General features: G+C 37.9%; 1 protein-coding gene across 1 annotated transcript in view; it reads right to left on the bottom strand.

Moving 5' to 3' along the window:
• The window catches only part of CPS1 (carbamoyl-phosphate synthase 1), a 395,122-nt gene that overhangs the window by 76,296 nt on the left and 304,928 nt on the right, over positions 1 to 13,898 (bottom strand). Inside the window, exons 16-18 of the mRNA XM_059928619.1 lie at positions 12,804 to 12,961; positions 11,037 to 11,165; positions 872 to 1,016 (exon numbers count right to left, since the gene is read on the bottom strand). Coding sequence (XP_059784602.1) covers positions 872 to 1,016; positions 11,037 to 11,165; positions 12,804 to 12,961 — 432 coding nt within the window. The remainder of the gene's footprint in view (positions 1 to 871; positions 1,017 to 11,036; positions 11,166 to 12,803; positions 12,962 to 13,898) is intronic.

The raw sequence follows: 13,898 nt of genomic DNA, 5'->3' as shown, positions 1-13,898 counted from the left end.
AACCAACTTTGCATTGAAACTGTCCTCTTGAACATCCAAAAGCAACATTAAATCTTCATTCTTGACCTTTCATAGTATTTGCTATAGTCAAAACCAAAGCTCTTTTATAAAATATTTTTGTGCATTGGCTTATATGGTAACTATGATTCCCTTCTTTTTCTTCAACACCAATCCTTCCTTTTTCTTCTGCCCTATAAATCTAAATGTTTCCCAGGGTTTGGTCCTTGACCCTATTCTCTTTCCTTCTACACCTATGCCCTTGAATATTTAGTCTATGCTTCCAGCTTCCGCTATTTTCTTTATACCAAGACTTCCAATGACCTTGCATCAACTTCTTTATTTCTATCCTCTTTCCTGAATTCCAGCTCTACATTCTCCTCTTCTTGAGATTTCCGCCCACTCTTAAACTTTAGCATTTCTAAATCCTAAGTCATCATCTTTGCCCTCTAGTCTAACTAGTTTCCCTTCCTGAGAAACCTATTTATTTCACCTATTTCTATTTATTGTGGCTATTTTCTCATTCACTTGGTGACCAACACCCAGTCTGCTTCAAGCCTTCTTAACCTCCTGCCTTACTTCTCAACACCAAGTCTTACAGATTTTACCTTCACTGTATTGCTTATATTTTACCCCTTCCTCAAATGAAATCAGGATAATAATATCTGCCCTACTTCGGAGGGTTTTTGTGAAGATCAAATTAAATATGAGAGTATTTTCAATGCTGTAAAATACTATACATGTGTAAAATTTTATCACTAATGTGTATGCTAAGAATAGTAATTTAAAGAAAAGAACTTAATAAAGACTGCTATGAGCCATCAGAGATGTGAGCTGAAGCCATTACCATAATGCTTGAAGATTCCTTGCCTACCTGTATGAACGCCCATGGCATCAACATTTTCCATACTACAGACAGTGACACAGTTGTCATCAGCATCTCGGACCACTTCATATTCTATTTCTTTCCAACCCGTCACTGACCTCTCCACCAGAATCTGGTTGGTCATAGCAAAGGCCTGGAAATTGGTGACAAAAGACATCGAAGAGTAAGGAAAGGCACTAGCATTAACGTGGCTATTTGGCAAAGCACCCTGGCCTAAATCCTGGTCTGCACTGAAGTCTCAAGCCTAGTCTCCATCCTCCTTTATGCTCCAGAAGGCACAATGTGTCGGAAAATCAGTGAGGTACTAGGAATAGCATTCTGCAGTGAATATGCTTGATTTACATTATTGAGGCTTGCCATTCAAAGTGCTGATATGACATTAAATCAAACTAATTTAGGAAAAAGAGAAAATAATTGAGCAATCAGGCAAAGGGAAATGAAATTATTTTTGCAGCTAGGCTTCTGTGAAAGCAGAGATGTGATAAGTGCAAATAAATATGGAAAAATAAGTCTAAAGATTCTGTCTTTCTCTAAAATAGCTGAGGGTGCTTTGTAAAGAACACACACAATAAAAGTCAGTTGATGTTGATGAGGAGAAGAAAGGAGATGATGATGGTTGTAAACAGTTAGCCAAGATGGCATATGAAACTTGGGAATTAAAAGAATCATACACGACTATTATTATGGGTAATCACTGCCTAAGTGCTTAAATACTGAATCGTATACCATGCCTGCCTGATTAAACAGATATGAATTAGTATAATTATCATTCCTTATTTACTCTGTACCCACTGGTGGGTAGAATGCTGAAGCCAAAATCTGAAAGAGGTGGTCTCCGACCTGAGGACATTTAGTAGCTGAAAATCCAAGACAGAAATGTCCCTTTGTCTCATAATAAATTTGATTTTTTATGGCAATGAAAGTAAGAGAAAGCAACTCGGGAAAGTAATTTGAATTTTTTCAAATTATTAACAGGTAGCATAATGAAATAATAACTCAATGTAAGTTATTCCGTGATGTGTCTCAACACTGTTTTTTTAACCTCAGCAAACACTACAGGCTCCAGCATGTGCACTTGAAAATGTAACACATTTGTCCCCACAGCTACCCATGGTGAGGTTTTCAAAGTGGTTAGGAAACTCTGTAGCCAGTGTGAACAATTTAATAATGATTTATTTGTCATTAGGATAGCCTGCTAATAGAAAAAAAAAAAATCTGGGAAACAAAGGAGATGAATCTGAGGAAGGCTTTTGCATTCTAATGGAGTAGACTGGACACAAGGACTATTGAGATCATCTTCACCTGTTGCCTCAGCTTCTTCTTTTTCTTTCAAGTCTCAGATTTTATACAAAGATTAATTTAGGGACCTAGATCAGCTAAATGCAGTTTCTAATGATGCTAAATATAATCCCAAGAGAGTAAGCGGTAGCTTGGGATATAACAATACAAGTCATTATTTTCAAATGAAAAGCTAGGGTTTCAACAAAGAAAACCATTCAACGGCTTACTAACTATTTTAGAGGAATATACATAATTTTAAAATATCTCATTTCAAAGTTGTCCTCATTGTAAATGTTTTTAGACGATTGAGCATTTAGAATGCTTTTTATACTGTAAAAAATACATTTTTAATTGAGAATAAGTATACATTGGTCATGACTGACAGAAATAATGAGGTTGTTAATATTAAAAACATTGGGGGGGGGAGACATACAAGATGGCGGAAGAGTAAGACATGGAGATCACCTTCCTCCCCACAAATACATCAGAAATACATCTACATGTGGAACAACTCCTACAGAACACCTACTGAACGCTGGCAGAAGACCTCAGAGCTCCCAAAAGGCAAGAAACTCCCCACGTACCTGGGTAGGGCAAAAGAAAAAAGAAAAAACAGAGACAAAAGAATAGGGACAGGACCTGCACCGGTGGGAGGGAGCTGTGAAGGAGGAAAGGTTTCCACACACTAGGAAGCCCCTTCGCGGGCGCAGACGGCAGGTGGCAGAGGGGGGAAGCTTCGGGGCCACGGAGGAGAGCGCAGCAACAGGGGTGCAGAGGGCAAAGCAGAAAGATTCCCACACAGAGGATCAGTGCCGACCAGCACTCACCAGCCCAAGAGGCTTGTCTGCTCACCCGCCGGGGCAGGTGGGGGCTGGGAGCTGAGGCTCGGGCTTCGGAGGTCGGATCGCAGGGAGAGGACTGGGGTTGTCTGCGTGAACACAGCCTGAAGGGGGCTAGTGCACCACAGCTAGCCGCGAAGGAGTCCGGGAAAAAGTCTGGAACTGCCGAAGAGACAAGAGACTTTTTCTTGCCTCTTTGTTTCCTGGTGCGTGAGGAGAGGGGATTAAGAACGCCACTTAAAGGAGCTCCAGAGATGGGCGCGAGCCGCGGCTATCAGCGCAGACACCAGAGATGGGCATGAGATGCTAAGGCTGCTGCTGCAGCCACCAAGCAGCCTGTGTGCAAGCACAGGTCACTATCCACACCTCCCCTCCCGGGAGCCTGCGCAGCCCACCACTGCCAGGGTCCCGTGATACAGGGACAACTTCCCCGGGAGAACACACGGCGTGCCTCAGGCTGATGCAATGTCACGCCAGCCTCTGCCTGCACAGCCTCGCCCTGCATTCTGTACCCCTCCCTCCCCCCGGCGTGAGTAAGCCAGAGCCCCCTAATCAGCTGCTATTTTAACCCTGTACTGTCTGAGCAAGAACAGATGCCCTCAGGTGACCTACACGCAGAGGCGGGGCCAAATCCAAAGCTGAACCCCAGGAGCTGTGGGAACAAAGAGGAAGGGAAATCACTCCCAGCAGCCTCAGGAGCAGCGGATTAAATATCCACAATCAACTTGATGTACCCTGCATCTCTGGAATACCTGAATAGACAATGAATCATCCCGAAACTGAGACAGTGGACTTTGGGAGCAACGATATATATTTTTTTTTCCTTTGTCTCTTTTTGTGAGTGTGTATGTGTATGCTTCTTTGTGTGATTTTGTCCGTATAGCTTTGCTTTTACCATTTGTCCTAGGGTTCTGTCTGTCTGTTTTTGTTTTTATTTTTAAAATAGATTTAATGCTTGTTATTATTGGTAGATTTGTGTTTTGGTTTGGTTGCTCTCTTCTTTCTTTCTTTTTTTCCTTTTTTTATTACTTTTAAATATTTTTATTTTTAATAATTATTTTTTATTTTTTATTTTAATAACTTTATTTTGTTGGTTTTTTTCTTCCTTTCTTTCATTTTTTCTCCCTTTTCTTCTGAGCCGTGTGGATGACTGGGTCTTGGTGCTCCGGCTGGGTGTCAGGACTCTGCCTCTGAGGTGGGAGAGCCGAGTTCAGGGCATTGGTCCACAAGAGATGTCCCAGCTCCTCATAATATCAAACGGCGACAGTTCTCCCAAAGATCTCCATCTCAATGCTAAGAACCAGCTCCACTCAACGACCAGCAAGCTACAGTGCTGGACACCCTATGCCAAACAACTAGCAAGACAGGAACGCAACCTAAACCATTAGAAGAGAGGCTGCCTAAAATCATAATAAGGTCAAAGACACCACAAAACACACCACCAGATGCAGACCTGCCCACGAGAAACACAAGATCCCGCCTCATTCACCAGAACACAGGCACTAGTCCCCTACACCAGGAAGCCTACACAACCCACTGAACCAACCTTAGCATCTGGGGGCAGGCATCAAAAACAACAGGAACTATCAACCTGCAGCCTGTGAAAAGGAGACCCCAAAACCAGTAAGTTAAAAAAAATGAGAAGACAGAGAAACACACAGCATATGAAGGAGCAAGAAAAAACCCCACCAGACCTGACAAATGAAGAGGAAATAGGCAGTCTACCTGAAAAAGAGTTCAGAGTAATGAGAGTAAAGATGATCCAAAGTCTTGGAAATAGAATGGAGAAAATACAAGAAACGTTTAACAGGGGCCTAGAAGAACTAAAGAGCAAACAAACAGTGATGAACAACACAATAAATGAAATTAAAAATTCTCTAGAAGGAATCAATAGCAGAATAACTGAGGCAGAAGAACAGATAAGTGACCTGGAAGATAAAATAGTGGAAATAACTACTGCAGAGCAGAATAAAGAAAAAAGAATGAAAAGAATTGAGGACAGTCTCAGAGACCTCTGGGACAACATTAAACATACAAACATTCGAATTATAGGGGTCCCAGAAGAAGAATAGAAAAAGGAAGGGACTGAGAAAATATTTGAAGAGATCATAGTTGAAAACTTCCCTAATACAGAAGAGGAAATAGTTAATCATGTCGAGGAAGTGCAGAGGGTCCCATACAGGAAAAATCCAAGGAGAAACACACCAAGACACATATTAATCAAACTATCAAAAATTAAATACAAAGAAAAAATATTAAAAGCAGCAAGGGAAAAGCAACGAATAACATACAGGGGAATCCCCATAAGGTTAACAGCTGATCTTTCAGCAGAAACTCTGCAAGCCAGAAAGGAGTGGCAGGACATATTTAAAGTGATGAAAGGGAAAAACCTACAACCAAGATGACTCTACCCAGCAAGGAACTCATTGAGATTCAACGGGGAAATAGAAACCTTTACAGACAAGCAAAAGCTAAGCGAATTCAGCACCAGCAAACCAGCTTTACAACAAAGGCTAAAGGAACTTCTCTAGGCAGGAAACACGAGAGAAGGAAAAGACCTACAATAACAAACCCAAAACAATTAAGAAAATGGTCATGGGAAAATACATATCGATAACTACCTTAAAAGAAAATGGATTAAATGCTCCAATCAAAAGAAACAGACTGGCTGAACGGATGCAAAAACAAGACCATATATATGCTGTCTACAAGAGCCCTACTTCAGACCTAGGGACACAAAGAGACTGAAAGTGAGGGGATGGAAAAAGATACTCCATGCAAATGGAAATCAAAAGAAAGCTGGACGCTCTTCCCTGTCCCCTCCCAAAAAAAAGAAAAAAAAGAAAAAAAAAAAAGAAAGCTGGAGTAGCAATTCTCATATCAGGCAAAATAGACATTAAAATAAAGAGTATTACAAGAGAAAAAGAGGACACTACATAATGCTCAAGGAATCAATCCAAGAAGAAGATATAACTATTTTAAATATTTATGCACCAAACGTAGGAGCACCTCAATACACAAGGAAAATGTTAACAGCCATAAAAGGGGAAATCGACAGTAACACAATCATAGTAGGGGACTTTAACACCCCACTTTCACCAATGGACAGGTCATCCAATATTAAAATAAATAAGACAACACAAGCTTTAAATGATACGTTAAACAAGAAAGACTTAATTGATATTTATATGACATTCCATCCCAAAACAAGAGAATACACTTTCTTCTCAAGTGCTCAAGGAACATTCTCCAGGATAGATCATATCTTGGGTCACAAATCAAGCATTGGTAAATTTAAGAAAATTGAAATTGTATCAAGTATCTTTTCCGACCACAATGCTATGAGACTAGATATCAATTACAGGAAAAAATCTGTAAAAAATACAAACACATGGAGGCTAAACAATACACTACTTAGTAACCAAAAGATCACTGAAGAAAACAAAGAGAAAATCAAAAAATACCTAGAAACAAATGACAATAAAAACACAATGACCCAAAACCTATGGGATGCAGCAAAAGCAGTTCTAAGAGGGAAGTATATAGCAATACAATCGTACCTCAGGAAACAAGAAACACCTCAAATAAACAAACTAACCTTACACCAAAGCGATGAGAGAAAAAAGAAGAACAAAACCCCAAAGTTAGCAGAACGAAAGAAATCATAAAGATCAGATCAGAAATAAATGAAAAATAAAAAAAGAAAACAACAGCAAAGATCAATAAAACTAACAGCTGGTTCTTTGAGAAGATAAACAAAATTGATAAACCATTAGCCAGACTCATCAAGAAAAAAAGGGAGAAGACTCAAATCAATAGAATTAGAAATGAAAAAGGAGAAGTAACAACTGACACTGCAGAAATACAAAGGATCATGAGAGATTACTACAAGCAACTATATGCCAATAAAACGGACAATCTGGAAGAAATGGACAAATTCGTAGAAACACACAACTTTCCGAGACTGAACCAGGAAGAAATAGAAAATATAAACAGCTCAATCACAAGGACTGAAATTGAGATTGTGATTAAAAATCTTCCAAGAAACAAAAGCTCAGGACCAGATGGCTTCACAGGCAAATTCTATCAAATATTTAGAGAAGAGCTAACACCTATCCTTCCAAAACTCTTCCATAATATAGCAGAGGGAGGAACTCTCCCCAACTCATTCTATGAGGCCACCATCACCCTGATGCCAAAACCAGACAAAGATGTCACAAAGAAAGAAAACTACAGGCCAATATCACTGATGAACATAGGTGCAAAAATCCTCAACAAAATACTAGCAAACAGAATCCAGCAGCACATTAAAAAGATCATACACCATGATCAAGTGGGGTTTATTCCGGAATGCAAGGATTCTTCAATATAAGCAAATCAATCAATGTGATACACCGTACTAACAAACTGAACTATAAAAACCATACGATCATCTCAATAGATGCAGAACAAGCTTTCAACAAAATTCAACACCCATTTATGATAAAAACACTCCAGAAAGCAGGCATAGAGGGAATTTAATCTCAACATAATAAAGGCCATAAATGACAAACCCAGAGCCAACATCGTTCTCAATTCTGCAAAACTGAAACCATTTCCACTAAGATCAGGAAGAAGACAAGGTTGCCCACACTCACCACTATTATTCAACATAGTTTTGGAAGTTTTAGCCACAGCAATCAGAGAAGAAAAAGAAATGAAAGGAATCCAAATCAGAAAAGAAGAAGTAAAGCTGTCACTGTTTGCAGATGACATGATACAATATATAGAGACTACTAAAGATGCTACCAGAAAGTTACTAGAGCTAATCAATGAATTTGGTAAAGTAGCAGGATACAAAAGTAATGCACAGAAATCTCTTGCATTCCTATACACTAATGATGAAAAATCTGAAAGAGAAGTTAAGGAAACACTCACATTTACCATTGCAACAAAAAGAATAAAATACCTGGGATTAAACCTACCTAAGGAGACAAAAGATCTGTATGCAGAAAACTGTAAGACACTGATGAAAGAAATTAAGGATGATACAAACAGATGGAGAGATATACCATGTTCTTGGATTGGAAGAATCAACTTTGTGAAAATGACTATACTACCCAAAGGAATCTACAGGTTCAATGCAATCCTTATCAAATTACCAATGGCATTTTTCACAGAACTAGAACAAAAGATTTCACAATTTGTATGGAAACAAAAAAGACCCCGAATAGCCAAAGCACTCTTGAGAAAGAAAAACAGATCTGAAGGAATCAGGCTCCCAGACTTCAGACTATACTACAAAGCTACAGTAATCAAGACAGTATGGTAATGGCACAAAAACAGAAATAGAGATGAATGGAACAGGATAGAAAGCCCAGAGATAAACCCATACACATATGGTCCCCCTGTTTTTGATAAAGGAGGCAAAAATATACAATGGAGAAAAGACAGCCTCTTCAATAAGTGGTGCTGGGAAAACTGGAAAGCTACATGTAAAAGAATGAAATTAGAACACTCCCTAACACCATACACAATAATAAACTCAAAATGGATTAAAGACCTAAATGTAAGGTCAGACACTACCAAACTCTTAGAGGAAAACATAGGTAGAACCCTCTATGACATAAATCACAGCAAGATCCTTTTTGACCCACCTCCTAGAGAAATGAAAATCAAAACAAAAATAAACAAATGGAACCTAATGCAACTTAAAAGCTTTTGCACAGCAAAGGAAATCATACACAAGACAAAAAGACAACCCTCAGAATGGGAGAAAATATTTGCAAATGAAGCAACTGACAAAGGATTAATCTCCAAAATTTACAAGCAGCTCATGCAGCTCAATATCAAAAAAAAAAAGCAACCCAATCCAATAATTGGCAGAAGACCTAAATAGACATTTCTCCAAAGAAGATATACAGATTGTCAACAAGCACTTGAAAGAATGCTCAACATCACCAATCATTAGAGAAATGCAAATCAAAACTACAATGGGGTATCACTTCACACCAGTCAGAATGGCCATCATCAAAAAATCTACAAACAATAAATGCTGGAGAGGGTGTGGAGAAAAGGGAACACTATTGCACTGTTGGTGGGAATGTAAACTGATACAGCCACTATGGAGAACAGTATGGAGGTTCCTTAAAAAACTAAAAATAGAACTACCATATGACCCAGCAATCCCACTACTGGGCATATACCCTGTGAAAACCATAATTCAAAAAGAGTCATGTACCACAATGTTCATTGCAGCTCTATTTACAATAGCCGGGACATGGAAGCAACCTAAGTGTCCATGGACAGATGAATGGATAAAGAAGATGTGGCACATATATACAATGGAATATTACTCACCAATAAAAAGAAACGAAATTGAGTTATTTGTAGTGAGGTGGATGGACATAGAATCTGTCATACAGAGTGAAGTAAGTAAGAAAGAGAAAAACAAATACCATATGCTAACACATATACATGGAATCTAAAAAAAAAAAAGTTTCTGAAAAACCTAGGGGCAGGCCAGTAATAAAGATGCAGACATAGAGAATGGCCTTGAGGACACAGGGAGGGGTAAGGGTAAGCTGGGCCGAAGTGAGAGAGTGGCATGGACATATATACACTACCAAATGTAAAATATATAGCTAGTGGGAAGCAGCCACATAGCACAGGGAGATCAGCTCGGTGCTTTGTGACCACCTAGAGGGGTGGGATAGGGAGGCTGTTAGGGAGACGCAAGAGGGAGGAGATATGGGGATATATGTATATGTACAGATGAGTCACTTTTGTTATACAGCAGAAACTAACACACCATTGTAAAGCAATTATACTCCAATAAAGATTTAAAAATTAAAAAAAATAAAAACATTGGGAACATCTAATATGCTAGAGGAAAAAAATGTATACCTCCATAAACATGTCTTTTCTTTAAATACATGATTCAGAAGTCCAGATGGAAACAAGGAACATTTATATTAGATATGTTTCCCTTTTGGGGGTGTTTTTTGGCAACTTTAGAAAAACTCAATCCAATTTGTAGACATGTACGTTTGTCATTGCAGTTATTAAAATACATTTAATTTTATTTGTTTGTTCTCAAAATCTTAAGTCAACAATTCAAGGGCTCATTCTTTTTCACTCTAAAAAGTAAATAATGATAAAGGTATAAACTCTGCTTGATATTTACTCAGCACCCCTAAAAATAGCCGTCACAATAATTCTGTCAGCTTGACATCCATAACTGCTACATGGAAAGTTACATGAGCCTCTTTGCCCACACACATATTCATTCATTCAACAAGCACTTACTGAGCCCCAGTATTGCAAGGCACGGCTCTATTCTGTGGGAGTAGAGTGTGGGCAAAAGTCGCTGATTTCATGAAGCATGATTTCTGTGTTAATCTCTAATTCATTTTTTGAAGCATATCTTAATTTTCAAGATCTTCCCTTTAATACTTAAGAAAAGGAGTATTCAGAAATAAAGTGATTTTTATGTAAATGGTAAGCACTCAGATTTCACTTTTGCTTATATATGTGTGTGGCAGTTGGCAGAGTAATCACTCATTCATAGTACTAAGAGGTTTATATTGTATATATTTTAAACACCTGAATTTGAGGTAAAGCTAAACTACTCAATGTGTTTTATTTCCCTTACCGGATGTCATCCATGTCTTATTGTTTCAAAAGATAATGGCAAAATGGGACATTATATTGTGTTTTTTTTTAAACCACTAAAATATATTTTAGCATGATGGGTGTTTTGGAGCAGATTTTGCAGCAGAGGGAGATGGAACTGGATTGCCTGCCTATCAGTGAAATCAATAGACAGTACAGTAAAGACGGACTTTGGGTTAATGCTATGTTCCAGTGTAAGTAATTGCACTGTATTTCCCTTTCAAAAGTGTCTGTCATGTCTTGGACAACAGTTTAGAGGTGTGGCAGTGATTTATAAACAGAGAAAAGGTTATTTCTTATCTACATAACTTTCTCTAATTGAAAGACTACATCAGGGAGTTTTCTTGGCTGGTCAGAATTTGATCTGCGAAAATACATACCTTTGTGCTGAGGTCCAGTAAGATCTCCCTATTAGGACATATGCCTGAGCCTAACCCGCCCAGGGCATAGGCAGAACGGATCATCACCGGGTAGCCAATGGAGTCTGCCGCCTTCAGTGCATCCTCAACCTGTCAACAAGAACAAGGACTCAAAGTTTTAAAAGCTGACAGTAGAAAAGACCAACCAAGAGAGTCTGGTAATTCAGGTAAATCAGTTTATTTGGAAAAAATGACTATGGAAATGTTCTATTATTCCCTCATCTCCTTCTGAAAACCAAGTGTTATTTTACAAATTTTAAGTTAAATTTTAGAATTTTTTAATATACAGTGAAGGCTCTTTTTTAACACCTTTGGGGTAAATTTTATTTTGCAATATAAAAAATAAAACAATGGCCAGAGGTGAGATGGTTGCCATTAATTTGAAAATGGGAGCTATATTGAATTTTTAAGATCAGTTTAAAAGTCTTCGTCTCTTAACAAAACAAGGTTTTCTACTACAGAATCTAACTTGATATTACTGCAATAAGCCATTAGGAATATTATATAGAAAGAAATTTTTCATTTTTCAAGTTCAGTCAGAGAGTAGTCTCAGAAGCTTGGGATTTTTTTTTTAAACTTACAGAATACAGCATATGTTGGCTATATTTTTCTGTCATGGAATATTATTACACTACCAATGGGAATGTAATTACACCTTTCCCATATGCCTGTTTCTCATCCTAAGGAAGCAAGGACATAATTAAATCTGGCAATGAAAGAATAAATGTATGGCAGGAGCTTTCCACATGTTCAGCAGAGCTATCCTGGGATTGTTCCTGATTGACAGCTTTGCAACTTGCTATATACTTGATAGCATGCTTTTCTGAAAACATACATAGCCCATTTTAGTTGTCCCAGCAGTACTTGCCTTATCCCAGAGGATTTGCCTATTTCTATACTGAGGAAGTTGCATCAGAAACTGTCTCCAGTACCCCCATTTCACTGACTGAAATCAGGAATAAAGTCAGGGACAAAAAGAGATGTACAGGAAGCTGATCTTTTCCTGGCACCTCGTAATAGCCCATCAATAGGCACAGGATACAATGGAAAATGATTAAGAGAAATGCAAAACAATCTGTCCTCTTTAACCATCTAAGCCACAGGTTTCTCAGTCATAAATATTACTGATTAGATCCAATAGCTTTTTTTTCTAGATAATTTTATTGTAAAATGTTTATTCCATTCTAACAAAAAAAAAATTGTTTGTTTATTTTTTGGCCATGCTGCATGGCATGCAGGATCTTACTTCCCCACCCAGGGATCAAATCTGTGCCCCCTGCAGTGGAAACACAGAGACAACCACTGGACCACCAGGGAAGTCCCTAAAAAAAAATTTAAATTCAACCATTTCCCATTTGCAGGACATTCGCACTTACAAAATGTGTGACTGATCCCAGGAAGAAGGTAAAAATTACTTTGGCATTGCAAGTTGATATGGTTCTTTGTTTTGATTCAGGAGATTTGATACTCAGGTCACTTCAGCCATTGATAAACCACATCATCTTTGAGCTTATGCTTCCCTTTTCATAAAAATAAACTATTAATACCTGTCCTTAATGTTTTAGCATTGAATGCCACAATTAATACACAACGTCTGAAGTAATAACACATTTCTGGAAGATAACATATACAAATATAATACTTTATTATTTTTAGGCATGACAAATCATTCTCTCTACAACACAAGACACATAATGGTCCTGTTTCTCCAGAACAAAGATTTCTTACCGATTCCACTGCAAAGCTTGGAGCAATCTTTTCATTAATCTCATTTAGTTTGTCTGAGAACAGCTGTCTATCTTCTGTGGCCATAATGGATTCAACTGAGGTTCCCAGGACTTTCACGCCATATTCCTTGAGCACACCTCTCTTAAATAGTTCCACTCCTACAGAAAAACAAAATAAATCTGTTTTTATCAAACTCTTATGTTTTCTATAACAGATATCTGAATACAACTTTTAAAAAAAAAAATCTTAACTCCAAAAAGCCACCAGAGTCCACAACAGAATTGCACTTAGAGTAAAAAAATTTTTGAAAGAAAAATTCTGAAGACATTTTAGCAAAACATTTTGCTGGTGCTACTGTTATGTATATTATCACCTTCTCCAAATGATTTTTATTATTCTCATTAATAAAAATCATAGGATTACAGTGAGCCTTAAGATTTTAGTATATTTCATTTCCTTCTAAGGAAGGTCTATTCCTATATGAGCTTCTCTTATGTAAATAATCTCAGTGATGTGGGTATCTATCTAGGTTAAAAATTAACAAAATTGTTTGTGTTCCCACTAACTTAACATCTAACTTTGGCTGTTTTTTATAGTTGACATACAAATTATATCACCAACTGCTTACCCAAACTAGCCAATGAGATTCTCATTCATGATCTAATTCTAAAGGTTTGAAATATTTTAAATAGGACAGAGCATTGGACTCAGCAGATGCATGAAGGGATGGTAGAGAGACTGATCTATGTAAACATGAAAATATATGTGAAAGTCAAATGTCACAGGGCTGATACATAAGAGCACAGAGCACTTAATCAATGTTAATTCCCCTTTTTCACTCATAGTAGTTCTCAGAGTTTCACTGATAACAGAGAAAAGCAGTATCCTGGGATGGAGGAGGGGGACTCAAAAAACCTACTCAGTCACCCTGGAGCATTAAAGCAAAAGGTTTCTTTTTGTCCCCCAGCTGTTCTGTGAAATAAACTGGTAATGTTCATCATGTGACATTTTCAGGTGGCTGTTTACTAAGCTTCCTCACACAGCAGAAAACTTTACTTTTATGAACACACAGAGCACAACTGCTAAATAAATTCA

This window comes from Balaenoptera ricei, chromosome 7 (genome assembly GCF_028023285.1).
Source record: "Balaenoptera ricei isolate mBalRic1 chromosome 7, mBalRic1.hap2, whole genome shotgun sequence".
NCBI lineage: Eukaryota > Metazoa > Chordata > Mammalia > Artiodactyla > Balaenopteridae > Balaenoptera > Balaenoptera ricei.
This window is presented reverse-complemented; position numbering and strand designations above follow the sequence as displayed.